At 55.2% G+C, this 14368-nt stretch overlaps 7 protein-coding genes across 7 annotated transcripts; 4 read left to right on the forward strand and 3 right to left on the reverse strand.

The window, feature by feature from the left end:
• Nucleotides 1–23: 23 nt before the first annotated feature.
• Nucleotides 24–1289, reverse strand: B0H18DRAFT_1117866 (uncharacterized protein; the record flags this gene model as incomplete). The annotated part of the gene is made up of 8 exons (XM_048033668.1): nt 24–315; nt 368–447; nt 505–549; nt 604–610; nt 665–738; nt 793–917; nt 973–1047; nt 1118–1289. The coding sequence occupies 8 exons, from the start codon at nt 1287–1289 to the stop codon at nt 24–26; spliced, it is 870 nt and encodes a 289-aa protein (XP_047894906.1).
• A 120-nt stretch (nt 1290–1409) lies between these two features.
• On the reverse strand, nt 1410–2986 carry B0H18DRAFT_1000119 (WD40 repeat-like protein). Its single transcript, XM_048028200.1, has 4 exons — nt 2907–2986; nt 2655–2854; nt 1728–2598; nt 1410–1675 (listed from the first exon to the last, which is right to left on the reverse strand). The coding sequence occupies exons 1-4, from the start codon at nt 2973–2975 to the stop codon at nt 1595–1597; spliced, it is 1221 nt and encodes a 406-aa protein (XP_047894907.1). The 5' UTR covers nt 2976–2986; the 3' UTR covers nt 1410–1594.
• Nucleotides 2987–3090: 104 nt separating this feature from the next.
• Nucleotides 3091–4183, forward strand: B0H18DRAFT_1000130 (DNA-directed RNA polymerase RPB5 subunit). The gene is made up of 6 exons (XM_048028201.1): nt 3091–3183; nt 3243–3325; nt 3378–3482; nt 3545–3626; nt 3691–3830; nt 3887–4183. The coding sequence occupies exons 1-6, from the start codon at nt 3112–3114 to the stop codon at nt 4029–4031; spliced, it is 627 nt and encodes a 208-aa protein (XP_047894908.1). The 5' UTR covers nt 3091–3111; the 3' UTR covers nt 4032–4183.
• A 3072-nt stretch (nt 4184–7255) lies between these two features.
• B0H18DRAFT_906738 (isoprenoid synthase domain-containing protein) lies at nt 7256–8592 on the forward strand. The gene is made up of 4 exons (XM_048041507.1): nt 7256–7672; nt 7725–8013; nt 8074–8416; nt 8471–8592. The coding sequence occupies exons 1-3, from the start codon at nt 7293–7295 to the stop codon at nt 8413–8415; spliced, it is 1011 nt and encodes a 336-aa protein (XP_047894909.1). The 5' UTR covers nt 7256–7292; the 3' UTR covers nt 8416; nt 8471–8592.
• Nucleotides 8593–9045: 453 nt separating this feature from the next.
• B0H18DRAFT_1094152 (HMGL-like-domain-containing protein) lies at nt 9046–11346 on the reverse strand. Its single transcript, XM_048032372.1, has 8 exons — nt 10974–11346; nt 10794–10922; nt 10654–10746; nt 10479–10601; nt 10197–10415; nt 9908–10139; nt 9666–9858; nt 9046–9602 (listed from the first exon to the last, which is right to left on the reverse strand). Exons 1-8 carry the CDS (start codon nt 11236–11238, stop codon nt 9378–9380), a joined length of 1479 nt encoding a protein of 492 aa, XP_047894910.1. The 5' UTR covers nt 11239–11346; the 3' UTR covers nt 9046–9377.
• A 101-nt stretch (nt 11347–11447) lies between these two features.
• Nucleotides 11448–12069, forward strand: B0H18DRAFT_1000141 (uncharacterized protein). Its single transcript, XM_048028202.1, has 2 exons — nt 11448–11522; nt 11574–12069. The coding sequence occupies exon 2, from the start codon at nt 11590–11592 to the stop codon at nt 11857–11859; it is 270 nt and encodes an 89-aa protein (XP_047894911.1). The 5' UTR covers nt 11448–11522; nt 11574–11589; the 3' UTR covers nt 11860–12069.
• A 149-nt stretch (nt 12070–12218) lies between these two features.
• On the forward strand, nt 12219–14189 carry B0H18DRAFT_245670 (alcohol acetyltransferase). Its single transcript, XM_048037264.1, has 2 exons — nt 12219–12643; nt 12699–14189. Exons 1-2 carry the CDS (start codon nt 12598–12600, stop codon nt 14051–14053), a joined length of 1401 nt encoding a protein of 466 aa, XP_047894912.1. The 5' UTR covers nt 12219–12597; the 3' UTR covers nt 14054–14189.
• Nucleotides 14190–14368: the final 179 nt, after the last annotated feature.

Consider the following 14368-nt stretch of genomic DNA (forward strand, 5'->3'; position numbering starts at 1 on the left):
ATCCCTGACATGCAAGATGTACCCTACTTCTTCCCTTTCCGCTTCCTGCCCTCCGTGCCGCTCATCTCCGTGCCACTCGTCTCGTCCCCGCTCGTCGCCACACCCGAGGCCCGCGTCTTCCTGCCCTTCGTCTTCTTGAGATGGTGCTCCGGGATCCACTCCTCCTGGTAGCCGCCTGCGCCTGTTGCGGTGACGGTGCCGACGGGTGCGCTGACTGCGGGCGTCCTCTTCTTCTTTGGCTGGGGAACGAAGGAGAGGTAGGCGTAATAGCCGAGACCACCGAGGAGCAGGGAAACAACCAAGTACGTTGAGAGCCTGCGATGCGATGAGCAGCGGCCGCGGTGGCATGTACACGCGTGTTACTCACATCTTGAAGTCGAGGAATGCCGACTCGGGCTCAACAATGGTGACGACCGAGTCGTATGCGGTCACGCGATACCTGTTGCCCTGTAGCATTGCTGTCAATCACGACACGCCCATACGACCATGTGCATTAGGACGAACGTCAGCTTCGTGTTCCATCCAGATGTTCAGCCTGAGGTCTCCTGGCTACATTTCCATGTCAATATGGGCCCTGATCACTGCGCCCAGACACTGCCATACCTTGAACCTTAATGTGAATGAGTATTGTGAACTGCGGTGAACAGAATGGAAGGTCGCTCACTCGCTATAGAAAGTATAAGGGAGTTGCATCTTGGCGCCCTCAAGCAGCAACACGTCGTATGCCAACGCGGTGGTCTGTCACGAAGCGGGCTGAACGCTGCGCACAACTGAGAAGCGAGACACACTCACGTTCTTGACCAAACCATGAGACTCCGGGTGGTGGAAGGAGCCAGCGACGCTCTTGACGGTGATGTTGCGGTCGGACTGATTCTCCACGTTCAACAAAATCTTGTTCCGCTCCCCGTTCACGACGTCTGTACGCCGAGCCTCAGCACCTGTTCTCCATACCCGCGGAGAACGACTGCTTACGTCCGAAAGCATTGTCCTCAGGAAACTGCGCAATCGCCAGGATCACAGGCTCCTCGAGAGTAACCGGTTCAGGAGCTAGGGGCCAGAGGTCCGAGTCCTCTCAGCATTTCGGTACCAGGACTTCGGGGAGACGGCGCAGACGTACCAGCGAAGGCGAGCTGCAGCAAAGCAGCCGCAGCGACGGTATAGCGAATAAAGGACTGGACACGCATTGTACCTGTACCGATGAAGAATGTCCGGGAGAGAGAAATGTAGAGGGGAGCTTGGAGAACGCGGCGGCGAGTGACGTTGGGATCTTTGCCACGTCCGCCTTCCATACGTGGCAGCCCCGCCCTGATCGACCCCTGGGGTTAGGGTCGACGCGTTAAATACTCCAGACGCGTCCTCGACGCGCATCACGTATTGGGGGGAGCACATCACACCATATATATACGTGAATAGTACGAGTACTGGTGCAATTAAACCAACCTGCAATGGTGAGGGTACGTGCCCCAAGAACGAACTTAAAGCGACAGTCTTTGGTGCAAGATGCACACTCTCCAGGGCCCGGTAGTATACAGCACAACGGAACGAGGACTAGCATAACAGATAGGTTACAGGAATAGCACAACAAGGGAGCAAATCAGCTTGCGCCCGTCTTCTTCTGCAAGAACTCTTTTGCGAACTCGTCAGGGTCGCCGGACTGGTCCGGCAACCAGAACGCCTGCACAGTACTCGTCAGCCAACGCGACTACTTAGATGGAGTGTAAGCTCACCAACTCTGGACCGGCAGTACACATCATGGCAAAACGAGGGTTGAACCTCACACATCTCGACGGGCCCGGGTGTCCCTCCAGCGCGGCCATCGGTCTCAATAGAAGAGGCGTGTCCTTCAGATTGATAGGGCCCTCCTTCACTGGAAGGTTCTGCACGTCCCACATGACCACTTTGCCGTCAAGACTCCCGCTCACAATGAACTTGCTATCGGGCGTCCATGACACTTCCTCACCACTGCACCCTTGTTCAGGCTCGATCTTCAGTGGTGTACTCAGCTTCCTACGCTCCAGCCCAACGTGGCCTTCCAGTTTCGCGAGCAGATGTCCTTCGAAAGCGTCCAAGATGTAGTGCGCGGCCCCGGAGCAGCCTACCAGGAGATACTTCCCGTTGGTGGAGAACGACAGTGAGGTCATGTAGATTGCGCGTGGCGGGAAGCTGATGAGCGCCAGCGTCGGGTCCTCCAGAGTGATTACGAGGAACGGAGCCTTGTCGAAGTTGGCTTGGTCGTAAAGCAGGATACGGGAGTACACGTTGACGGCGACGGCGAACACCAGCCCTGACGCGTCGTATGCCACTATGGGAGAAGCAGGGAGGTTCAGAAGGCCTCTGCATGTCGGTGTGCGTAGATCCCAGAGACGCACAGTCTTGTCCATCGAGCCGGACATAAACCCATCATCGACCGGAGACACCTCGAGGGACACGACTCTCCCCTTGTGTCCCTTGAAGTACTGAAGGTACTTGTTGTCGTGGAGGGAGTGATACCGCACCGTATCGTCCTCCTTCGTCGACGCGTGCACGATCGCGGTGTTCTTGTGTGTGAAGCGCGGTAAATCGACGCCGTATTTCTTGGAGTATAAGGTCTTCAGATGCCTGTGCCACGTCGATCAGTTGAAGCGGACACGAGCTGCGAATCGAGCGGAACTCGCTTGCCGCTTTTGCAACTGTACAGGCGAAACGTCTCGTCCTCCGACGCCGTCACCACCTGGTCTCCTCTATCGTCAAAGCTGATGCCAGTAATATGCTTCGGGCCCGCGTTGGGTGACCGCGGTGCTGGCGTGCCCGGAGACGGTGGCGTCTGTGGTTGCTCGACCGCGGCTTTGAAGATTTTTGCGGGCTTGAGCTTCGTCTGAGAGCGCTATATGAGAGTCGAGCATAGGGTATATTGATGTATAGATTACCATAAGCTGCGGCGTCAGCACCAGCGGCGCCGACGGCGGTGCGCTCGCCGCGTCAGGAGCGGTCGACATCGTCGGAGGCAGAGAGCAGAGCGCGGGCGCTAATCGCGTCGAGCAGACAGGCGGTCCGGCGCCGCGGGGTTTCAATCACGTTGTGAACAATTTTGGCGCCCATTACTTACTGGACCTTGTCTTCGACCACTTCGCCATGTCTGAGGGAGACGAGTCCGCAAAACTATGGAAGGTTAACCGCACAATACACGAACTGGTCAAAGATCGGGTGCGTATAGCCGTCTTTTCTCCACAATTGAATGCTCAAACGTCTTCTGTGTCGCGTAGGGCTTCCAGGTCTCCGACGATGAGATCAACATGGACCTGACCACCTTCCGGAGTCACTATGCGAACAACTCGGGGAGTGTAGAGTACATTTGATCTTCTCCTGCGGAGAGTGCCTGCATGCTGACGAATGCGCAGCCGGAGTCAACTCAATTTCTTCACAAATCACAAGAACAACCCCATGACACAGATCTTCGTGTATTTTTCTGAGGAAAAGAGTGTCGGCGTGAAGACTATGCGAAAGTCAGCAACAAACAATTCCATGTCGAGTGTGTGTGTTTCTGATGAGTTTGGAACGCGTACAGAATGCTTGGTATTCTGGAAGAAAAGAACATCCAACAGGGTGTCATTGTCTTCCCAGGGAACATGACCCCGTCCGCTCGGAAGGTACGCAACTGAATGCTATACCCCTTCGCAATTGAGAAGGAGGGTCCTACTCTATATTCACTAGGTGATCGCGGCGATGGCATCGCAATACAAGTTGGAAGAATTCTCGGAATCTGACTTGTTGGTGAACATCACGCATCACACCCTGGTGCCTAAACACGAGGTCCTGTCCCCTGAGGAGAAGAAAGAACTCCTGGAAACATAGTACGCCTCCATTCTCCAAACGTTATCCATCGACGCGCTAACGCGTTGCGGTCAAGTCGGTTGAAGGAGACACAGTTGCCTCGGATCCAGCTCGCGGACCCTGTCGCCCGCTATTACGGCCTCAAGCGAGGAAACGTAGTCAAAATAACGAGACCAAGTGAAACGGCTGGACGTTATGCCAGCTATCGCTTATGTTTCTGACATATCTGTATTTGGTGGGTGTGGATCGGATGTTCCAAATCGGAACGTCGCGCCACCGTCTGTGCTTTCTTCTTCCTGGAATGCCCTTTGTATCCTCGCTCTGTAGTATTATAATGTTCATTTCCCGCTCTCAGCTATCTTTCAAGAACTCACCACCGGGAAACCTTGAGTAAACGCATGCCATGATTGACATTGCCTTTGATCCTATCCTGAAGTGGCGTCCCTCCATGACGAATCGCGCGAAGGAGATATCGGTGAGTTCACTCCCCTGCTCATATGGGGGGGCTATGCCCAGATCCTCCGACCGACGATACTGACACCTCAAATATTGGCAGGCCGAACTGTTTCAGCCGAACAAGCGGAGGGTATCTTGGATCTCGGCATAATCTGTAGCACTTTTATGCGGCGTGCAAATGGAAGTCCAGCATTGCTCTGCATTGACAGGTGACACGCGGTGAGTTTTCTCCTGTACAGCGAACAACAGCGTCATTGGCCACTTGGAAGAGTATCGCCGTGTTGTTCGTATGTTCAAGGAGGTGGCTTATCCCCGAAGTCTATTTCGTTTCGGTTTGAACGACCCCAACAGCGGGGATACCTGCCTTGTCTGGTTCGTTGCTCTCACCGCTCAGATGCTCCGGTTCATTGTAGGTGACTTGCCAAAGGACTGAATACGCTGCGCTCCCATTCTGCTAGTTCTGTATTCATCGGTCCTCGCAATGCAAAAGCGGGTGCAGTAGGACACCGGTCTCCTTTCCCCTTCATGAATACCTTGCTCTCAATGTACGACCCCCGGTGTCCTGATTATCCCCGCACTGGTATTGCCGTCGACATCATCCGGGCGTACTGGACTGCGTCCAAAGGTTTCATGTGTACCGATCTACGTCACGGAATTATCCTGGATCGGACTCAACGCGCGGCTCCATCTACACGCAGTGGACAGCCTTTACTGACCTTCACAGTATCTTCTGATGGACCCAGGCAGGAGGGGCTTGCGCTCTCAGGGGAAGCAGCTGTGAATTATAGCAAAACTCGTCAACGTAACAAACTATACCGGTCAAATGCTCATTTTGGATTCTAGCTTGGAATCGCGCAGTGACTCGGGTTAACTGTCTAGGACGAAAAGGGTCATACTGCCCGCCGCAACACAGTCATTGACTTAGTGACATGTATGTCTGTCATTCTATACAGTATCCTGGGTTTTTACTGAGGCATCCTGCGGTCCTCGACGCCGCCGTCTAGGAACTCGAGTACGCACCGTCAGCTTGATTTTCATCGGGTGAGTTGGATGCAATTCCGATTGACATCTCTGCTTGCCGCTGACTATATTGCACCATCCTCAGATTATAATTCAAAAATACAGGCAGCCTAGGCGTGGTACACACAGGGGCCATAGTGCGGCATTTGTGCGGCATACCGGTCGAGTGCTTAACAGGAATCCTTTTGTGAGTACTCCCAGACGTCGTCGGAGTGTGCGACATGTCCACTGTACTTATTGCATCAATAGGATTAAGCATACTAATGCTGTCGCACCGCTCAACTCGCTGTAAGTGGTAATGTATTGCCCGGCTATTAGCTGTCGGTGAAGTCCTGCGGCGTCGGGTGTTGCTGGGCCGGTTGACGCGCGGTCATTAGGTCGTAGCTCACCTCAATCGACACATGTGGTTGTGGGCGAACGTCCAACATATCCTAGTGAAGGGACATAGGTTGGAATACATTCCAAGCACCACGGACAGGAGCTACTGCCCAGTCCCTGCTGCCCGTGTGGCATCCAAGATGTCTAAAATTGCGTGTGGCCCCCACAGCCTGGTTTAGGCATCCAACGGTCACTCAACAATGCGGTACGTGGAATGGCAGCACCGCGTCCAGAGGTTCGGGATCAGTGTTACCTCCAATGGGCGGCAACATTTCGTTGCAAGCTTCTTGGTCCGGAACCAATCGGTCATCACGAGCTTGGAGTATGGCAACTTGTTTGAACGCCTTAGATAGGTGTCCAACATTTCGTACGTCTGATTAAGACTCATAGAGCTGTACAGAGACGCTGCCATGCATGCGGACTATGCTCGGATCATGCATAACACCCCGTAGCCAGCTAGAAGCACAATGGCTGCGAGCCTTCGACATCGATCCCACCGTTCGATGCTTTCAGAACAGTGAGCCTCCATCCCCTGAGTGTAGCACCGCTCGATCAGGCCGTTTGTGCAACAGTTCACCCATCACTGACCACCGCAGCCCTCAAGCTAGCGCTCATCCCGTACAGCGCGACGGGAGCAGCGGATATAGTTCAGTCATCGCAAGACGCTGCACTGTGCGTCTTGTTCTCTGAGACTGAGGAGGCTCGGACCTGCGGAGGAAATTGTCTCTGGTAAGCCCTGCATCCGAAGCGGCGGTAGGTGTGGCACGTGTGTTCGGATCGAATGATTGACTCGATCTGCCTTGCCTGGATCTTGTTTACCATTCTCAGATGCGCCGCTGTGGCGGGACGTACGTTGTTGAGCACAGCAGCCGAATAGGTGGTAAGAATTGCATCCCAATGACCTTGCCAACGTAGCTAAGGTCGCGAGTTTCATCTTCATCGGAGGTTTCGAATGCAGCAGTCGTGTACGGAGCATCATCCCGAGGACCAGTGTCAGTGCACTTCGATGACCCCGGGCTGGTATTCACCGCACTATTTACAATCCGGACGCGATTCTATGCCTGCTCCGATGTAATCCGGCGGGGAGCTGCAACGATCAGTATAGTACTGTTTTCGAACCGCCGTTGAATCTAGGGGGAATCACCGCCGCCTGCCACGGGCTCTAAGGCAAGAAATGGCCATTTCAAGTTAGTAGTTACGTGGTCATCTCATGTAGCGTCTCTGCGCTAACAGTGATCAGCTTTCCAGTGATTCGTTGAACGCGGAGGATATCGTGAATTGGATATCTGGGGTCATGGTGGATTCTACTGCGGTCTCTGCATTTCAGCCGGTACCGCTTTACTCACCACCAAGCGCGGGTGTGTCGTGGGCAGTGTTCCTTTGCTAGTGCGTTTCCGCGATTTTTCGCTCAGGGACAACACTCCATTCTGGACCAGATCGAACGACAATTGTATACCCCATTCAGGGCTTCAAACACCGGCAAGTCTATCATGTTGTTCAGCCGAATTTGTACTAGGTCTGTTGCGTCAGCGAGCGCATCGCACACGTCGAGATCGTATAAAAGGATGGTCCATCCAAGGTACTGTAGCATCCGCATCCTCAGTCGCACCAAGTATTCTGACCACGCCATGTCTGCCACCTCTCCCCGCTACTTCGTTCTTCCTGACCTCTGTTCTCTGTGCCCCTTCGAGCCGTCCACAAATCCCCACTACGCCAGCGCCGCAGCCGCGTCTTCAGCCTGGATCAACGCCTACAATGTTTTCACCGACAGAAAGCGCGCAGCCTTTATCCAGGGGTACAACGAGCTGCTCGTCTCCCACACCTACCCATACGCCGACTACGAGCAGTTCAGAACCTGCTGCGATTTTGTGAACCTTTTGTTCGTCGTCGACGAAGTCAGCGACGAACAGAACGGTGCCGACGCCCGAAGCACCGGCGAGATCTTCCTGAACGTCATGCGCGACCCGACCTGGGACGATGGCTCCGCGTTGGCCAAGATGACCAGGGAGTGAGTGTCTGACCTCGTCCTTTCCTGCTTCCGCGATTGACCCAAAGATCAGGTTCAGGGACCGGCTGCAGCAATTTGCGGGTCCGGGCTGCATGCGCCGCTTCCTGAAGCATTGCGAGAACTACATCGACGCAGTGGCCAAAGAGGCCGAGTACCGCGAGCGCGGAGTGGTGCTCGACGTGACCTCTTTTGAAACGCTGCGCCGTGAGAACAGTGCCATCCGCCTTTGCTTCGGCCTGTTTGAATTCTGCTTCGGTGTCGATCTCCCGGATGAAGTCTTCGATGATCCGACGTTCATGGCGTTGTATTGGGCCGCCGCGGACATGGTCTGTTGGTCTAACGTAAGTCAATCGCGATGTCTTGGTGCCCATCAGATTCCTGACCCTGCTCCTCTCTCCCAGGACGTCTACTCCTACAACATGGAGCAGGCGAAGGGCATCGGCGGAAATAACATTGTCACGGTGCTTATGCACGACAAGGGCGTCGATTTGCAAACCGCGTCGAACCTTGTGGGAGATCGCTTCAAGAGCGACATGGCCCGCTTCGTCGAGGCTAAACGCCGGCTGCCTAGCTGGGACCCTGCCGTCGACCAGACGGTCCGGAAGTACGTGAAGGCCATGGAACACTGGATCGTCGGAAACCTGGAGTGGAGCTTTGAGACCCAACGCTACTTTGGGCCGCTGCACGCTGAAATCAAGAAAACCCGTGTCGTCCACGTCCGTCCCCGTGAAGAAGACAGATAAGGTATGTCAGTCTAGACTACATCCGCCACGACACCGTTAACTGAAGGCCATGCAGCGTCTTCGCTCACCGGCTCGCCGTGCTACTCCCACTGGCCCTCACGTAGCATATTATACGAGTTACAGTATTTATTGCGTACCAGCGTACTAGCCTAGTGTTTCTTGGATATATATCGTGTCTATCATTCAAACCATCCTGTGCCGCCGCCTGACCGGCGAACTTTTTGCTGCCGCACATAGCGCCACATTGGACTGGTCGACGTCCGAGACCGCACTGTGCAGGCTCCACGACGCCTATTCAGCAACTGGGACACACACGCGAGCCGCGTCGACGAAACAGGCAGCACCCGCTTCTTAGTGTCTCGTCTTGACAGACGTCCAACGAGTCGTCCACCGGAGCGCGTATGTGCTAAGTTCCGATGTTGCAGCCTAGAGGTCCGACAGATGAGATGCGGCGAGGCTGGACGCTGAGATCGATCATACAGCCAACACCCGACACAGATTACTACTGACATGTACGACTAGCGCGGACCACCCTCTGTCAAGCGGCTTCTCCGCCTGGCCCTAGTCTCCATTCGGCAGGCTCTGAAGAACAATCAAGCCTTTCCGACGGAGCTTCGCACTGCGGCCAGTACAACTTGGAAATGATACATGGATTCCTGTTCAATTCGAGGATGTCCCTTTGACATCTTTTGCTGCATTACATACTCGTACATGTGACGCATTACACAAAGGAGGGGAAATTAATGACAACTGCACCAGCGAAAGGAGTTAGACGATGCAGGTATCAAATGCCGGATGCATCGTACGCCGGTGTACATGCAGGAAGGAGCAGGTAGATCTGTCAGGGCTCACAATGCTACCCACTCTTTTTGTGGTGGATATCATAAGCCAACACCACCGACGGACATGAAGAGTTCGCCCTGAATAGTCCCACGTTGCCGCCAGATCCACCGGGAGAGAAACTACGCAGCGACCGGTGTCGAGGGTCTGCTGACAGATGCGTCCCGGCTGTCCATCGTGCCCTCGCGGTGCTTGCGGAGCAGACGGTCGAGAGCCTCCTTCTGTCCGACAGCGAGCTCGCCGGACTGGATTCCGGAGTGGTACACACGGAGCAGCGAGTCGACGTCATCCATCGACTGTGTCCGCACGTCCGCGAGCTCCTTGATCTTGGCCGTCGCATCCTTAATCTAGAAGGTGCGCGTCAATCACCTGTGAGCGTCCGGCGGCGGGGGGAAGGGCGCCGAACGTACCTCGTCGTCAGTGAGCTTAAGGCCGAGCTGCTCCACACGGCTCTTGACGGCGTTCCATCCGGTCAGCCTGTGTCCGATGGAGACGTAGCGCGTAAGACCGAAGTCTTCGGGCTTCAGGATCTCATAGGTCGACGGGTTGTTGAGAATGGCCTTAGCGTGGATGCCTGCCTTGTGCGTGAAGGCACAGTAGCCGCTGGGTGTTCGTCAGTCGAGATGAACGCGAAGTTCGGCACCGCACGTACGTGATGGGGTTCATGAACGGAATGTTGACCTCGACAGCCTCGGCGACCAGGTTCTCGATCTCACGGAGCATGGGCAGGTTGTACTTGCTCTTGACGTACTCCGGGTTGGCAGCGTACAAGCAAGCAACGAGACCACCGAGAGGAGTGATACCGACACGCTCGCCGATACCGAGGACGGACGTGTCAATGTGCGTGGCACCAGCCTCGAGCGCAGTGTACGCGTTGGCAATGGCTAAATCGCATCAGATGGTCAGCCTTGAAAAGATGGGTCACGCCGCATTGTACTTACCCATCCCAGTATCATTGTGCAGGTGAATCTCGATGTCACAGCCAACGACACCACGAAGGGTCCGGACGAGATCGTACACCTGACGAGGATTGGCGCAACCGACCGTATCCGCAATACCGACACGGTTGACACCGATCTTATCAACAGTCTGGTAGATGGACAACAGGTCGACGAGATCGGAGCGGAAGGAGTCTTCCGACGAAAATCGGACTTCGATGCCTATACAATCATGCTGTGTGAGTACCGACGCCGAGGAGTCACATCACACATCTATAAACGCACCCTTGCTCTTCACAAATTCGATGACCTCGATGGCAGTCTTGGTGATGTACGTCATGTCCTTTCCATGCGAGAATTCACGGAGGAACGATGATGTTCCGATGACGACGTCAACACCATCGACGCCTGCACACATGGGTTAAGGGGGATATGCGGTAAGCTGCCAGGTATGACGTACCAGTGTCGACGGCTATCCGCGCATCATCCATATGGCAGCGAATGTGCGTCAGGATCTTGGCCTTCAAGCCGAGCTTGCAGATGGCCTCGCAGTCTAAACGAGAATCAGGATCTTGAACGGCATACAGTGGAACACCTTACCAGCGCGGGACTGCTCAGAGGCAGCAGGGCTCGTGAGCTCGATGTACTCCACCCCGAACGCATCGAGTGCCTTGGCGATGGCGATTTTGGTCTTAGTATCGAAGAAGGCGTTGGCGAATTGCTCGCCCTCTATGCAAAAGTGTCAGGATGATCGCCGCTGAATCCTGTCTCACCACCGACCTCGCAGAGTGCTCTCGATGATCTTGAAGTTTGAAACATTGCTCAAGAAGTCCGATGCACGAGGAGCGTAAGGATTCCGTCGCTGCTCGGGCTTCTTGGCAGCGCCATTGACACCATTGACATGGCCGTTGACACCGTTTACGTGACCGTTCACGCCGTTGGTCTTGACGGATGATGAGTGCGAGGTGGAACCGTTAGACATGTCTACGGCGACCATTTCAGAGGTGCCGTTCGGAAGAGCATCGCCGTTAGTGTGTGGGCACATGCTATTTTGTTTGATCGGAGGTAGTGAGGTCGGTCAGGAGCAGAGAAAGGGGCTGCAGCACTGTGCGGGGGAGGACGAGGACGAGTAAAGAGATGGAGATGGGCGGGCGGCTTCAAAAAGCAGTGATCCATTCAAATTGAGTCATTGAGTCAGGTCACGTGCATCTGCTGGACAGTGAGAGTCATCTCATCACGAGAATGGCAACTGCCCCTCTTGCCACTAGCGCAGATCAGCAATGTACGGTCCGTAATACGCCCATGCCAACACTGCCGTGACAGGAATAAGTCTGTAGCTTCCTGTCTTCCACTGCTTTCTCCCGACTCATTTGCTGGCAGTTCCGCTGTCTCACGCATGGATTTTTGCTCTGACCAGTGGCGGCCTGTTCATTTCATGTTGCCTGGCCGTGGGCCGCCGCTGGTGTCTTCGGCCAGTAGTCCGAGCCGCTTTGTACAGGATAAAACTCTATGCGGGGAAACTGGTTGTCCCGCAGAGCCGGGCATACTTTCCCCACGCGGGTACCCGGGAACTGAGGTCAATGTCGAACACGGCAGCCCAATTCTTGTCTACCTGCAGTACACCACTACACGTAAGTGCAACTGTACTACGGACTGCATTGGATGACGGCAAGTGATGGCCCTTGCACTTCCTAAAGCAGTATGTGATTATATGAAGAGGTGATCATAGCGAAGGGAGATGGGCGCCCCTCCCGGACAGATACCATTCTCGATCCATGATCACTCTCGCGACGGCGTTGCTAGTGTGAACCTTGTCTGCATCAGACGAATACCCCGAAAGCTTTCAACGAGTCGTTTCTTTTTCGTTTTGAATCCCTTTATTGTCCGCGAGGGCCGGGCCTTATGTAGACAAGGCTCGAACCTGGAATTGACGGATCAATGGGCCTGGGAAGATTGACAATTGATGGCGGGCCGCCGCGGCGTGCCCTATGTAGACGACCAGCGTCCCTCAGCCCCGCCTGTTCACAGTCTACGTCCTAGGAGAGATCAGCCAACCTCTAGGATCTGCTAGCCAACGTCGGACGGAATGATTGCCACAGCACACTAGCATGTAACCCGTTTCCCATCTCAAACGCCGCTCTGTTGCCGCTCTGAGAACTGGATTTTTCTGAGTTCCACCGGCTTGCAATGAGCGCAGTGTGAACGGGCTCAATGGCGCTTAGTAGCGGGTTATGACATGTTGGCAACCTGCTACGCAGCTAGGCTGTGCATTACTCCTGTTTGCGAGCTATTATGTAAAGCACGCCGATCACCTTGTCTACCACTCCTCCACTGACTGACGCAATCCCCTCGAGGTACATTCGGGTTCTGCGAAGACGAAGCATCTGAGATCTCAACCTGCACGATGTCTCGAGCGACAACTGAGTCGAAATCCGTCGTCAGGGAAGCAGGTGAGCTGTTTCGTCCTCTCGCCTCGTCTCTTGTGGGCCAACGGTAGCTCCACAGGCATGCTAGAACGATGGCATGTCGCCCGTCAAAACCTGGGCGTGCTCGGTGCTGTCGTCATCTCCGGACGATACACACGTGCCGATGGGAGCATCCTCGACAAGGCCCTTCTCTACGCAGCTCTGGAGAAGGTCATCCACAAGCACGGAGCCTTGAACGTATGCGTAGCAGGTGAAGCGACGCCCACACCTGCTTTCGTTCGCTTGGATCGCATCGACTTGGACGAGGTCGTCACTTTCGTTGACGGAGACTTGCGCGAGGTCCTTGAGGCCGAAGTTGCCAAGGGATTCGACATGACTCGGCCTCTCTGGCGAATCCTGGTGGTGCCAGATGGCACTGTTAACTTCAGCTTCCACCATGTGATCGGGGACGGACAGAGCGGGATCGCCTTCCACCGGACACTGCTCGCCGCTCTGAACGAGATGGGCGAAACCTCCCCTCCTCACTCGGCTGTCGTATCAACTTCGGCTAAAGTCACACTTGTGCCACCTATCGAACAGGTCGCGAACCTTCATGTCTCGCCTTTCAGGCTCATCCGCGAAATCATCAAGATGCTTGTCCCCGCTTCCTGGACCGCGGCCTATTGGGCGTGGACCGGCTATCCCTGTCCATCAGAACGTAAACTCACGGCCAACCTACGACTCCTGTACCACAAGCCGGAGGCAGCGCATCGCATTTTGCAAGTCTGCAGGGCTCATCAGACGTCGCTGACGGCTCTCATGCACACTTTGGCAACGCTCATCATCTCCGAGTACCTCGCCGAAGACCCGTCAAATACCGGCAGGTACACTTCCATATCGACATCTATACCCGTCTCCCTGCGCGCTTTCGCCAAAGCACCCCCGGGCGTGATGTGCAACTATGTCTCGACCCACTTCTCATTCCCTACTCTCATAAAGCGGACGCCATCTACCGATAGATCGTGGCTCAGAGAGTTCCCCTGGGACAGCACGAGTGAGCTATCGAAAACACTGCGCAAGCAGCAAACACACTCCGCCGAGAGCTTAGGCATGGTCAAGTTCATCGGGGACTTCGAAGCATACCACATGAACAAGCTCGGGAAGAAGCGCGACTACACCTTTGAGATCTCCAACGTCGGGCGGTTCCCGGGTGGTGCTGAGACTCCAGGGGGGGATACGGGATCGTCGGCGTGGACCCTCGACGGTGTCTATTTCTCGCAGTCGAACCCATCCTCGGGAGGCGCGATTCACGTGAACGTCGCCGGCGATCCAGCCGGTGGGATCGGAATCTCAGTGAGCTGGGCCGAGGGCGCGATAGACGATACGTTCGGGGAAGCCTTCTTCGAGGCATTCAAGGAGGGACTCGAGGAGGTCGTTCATCATGACATTGCATAGGCGCGGCGCACGGCGGTAGGTTCCCCATGCTCCCCGCACGCTCTGCTCGGCCGGCTCACCCCTTCCCCCACGACGCAGGTCGTCGGCGGGTGTACACTGCTTCCCTTCCTCGGGCTTCCGAGCTTAGACACGTTCTCGCGCCCTCTCCTGAACCTAACTGCATGGAGAACTTCTTTGCGGCAGGTGATGCCTGTGTGTCCTACCGAGTTGATCTCGGAGGTTTCTCGAACTAAATAGTGATCCAGGTTAGTGCTGATGCCCGCATTCGGACCTATAGACACCTGCATTGTACGCGACAGGGCGATCTAATCAACC

This window comes from Fomitopsis serialis (genome assembly GCF_022376445.1).
Source record: "Fomitopsis serialis strain Sig1Antser10 chromosome Unknown B0H18scaffold_23, whole genome shotgun sequence".
Classification (NCBI taxonomy): domain Eukaryota; kingdom Fungi; phylum Basidiomycota; class Agaricomycetes; order Polyporales; family Fomitopsidaceae; genus Fomitopsis; species Fomitopsis serialis.

Coding starts and splice junctions, on each gene's coding strand:
- B0H18DRAFT_1000119 (XM_048028200.1), bottom strand. CDS start 2,975: ATGTCGACCGCTCCTGACGCGGCGAGCGCACCGCCGTCGGCGCCGCTG. Junction 2,855..2,906: donor TGCTGACGCCGCAGCTTATG/GTAATCTATACA, acceptor TAGCGCTCTCAG/ACGAAGCTCAAGCCCGCAAA. Junction 2,599..2,654: donor TACAGTTGCAAAAGCGGCAA/GCGAGTTCCGCT, acceptor GACGTGGCACAG/GCATCTGAAGACCTTATACT.
- B0H18DRAFT_1000130 (XM_048028201.1), top strand. CDS start 3,112: ATGTCTGAGGGAGACGAGTCCGCAAAACTATGGAAGGTTAACCGCACA. Junction 3,627..3,690: donor TGACCCCGTCCGCTCGGAAG/GTACGCAACTGA, acceptor TATATTCACTAG/GTGATCGCGGCGATGGCATC. Junction 3,831..3,886: donor AAAGAACTCCTGGAAACATA/GTACGCCTCCAT, acceptor GTTGCGGTCAAG/TCGGTTGAAGGAGACACAGT.
- B0H18DRAFT_906738 (XM_048041507.1), top strand. CDS start 7,293: ATGTCTGCCACCTCTCCCCGCTACTTCGTTCTTCCTGACCTCTGTTCT. Junction 7,673..7,724: donor TTGGCCAAGATGACCAGGGA/GTGAGTGTCTGA, acceptor CCCAAAGATCAG/GTTCAGGGACCGGCTGCAGC. Junction 8,014..8,073: donor ACATGGTCTGTTGGTCTAAC/GTAAGTCAATCG, acceptor CCTCTCTCCCAG/GACGTCTACTCCTACAACAT.
- B0H18DRAFT_1094152 (XM_048032372.1), bottom strand. CDS start 11,238: ATGTGCCCACACACTAACGGCGATGCTCTTCCGAACGGCACCTCTGAA. Junction 10,602..10,653: donor GCGGATAGCCGTCGACACTG/GTACGTCATACC, acceptor CCATGTGTGCAG/GCGTCGATGGTGTTGACGTC. Junction 9,603..9,665: donor TTAAGCTCACTGACGACGAG/GTACGTTCGGCG, acceptor CGCACCTTCTAG/ATTAAGGATGCGACGGCCAA.
- B0H18DRAFT_1000141 (XM_048028202.1), top strand. CDS start 11,590: ATGGATTTTTGCTCTGACCAGTGGCGGCCTGTTCATTTCATGTTGCCT.
- B0H18DRAFT_245670 (XM_048037264.1), top strand. CDS start 12,598: ATGTCTCGAGCGACAACTGAGTCGAAATCCGTCGTCAGGGAAGCAG. Junction 12,644..12,698: donor ATCCGTCGTCAGGGAAGCAG/GTGAGCTGTTTC, acceptor GTAGCTCCACAG/GCATGCTAGAACGATGGCAT.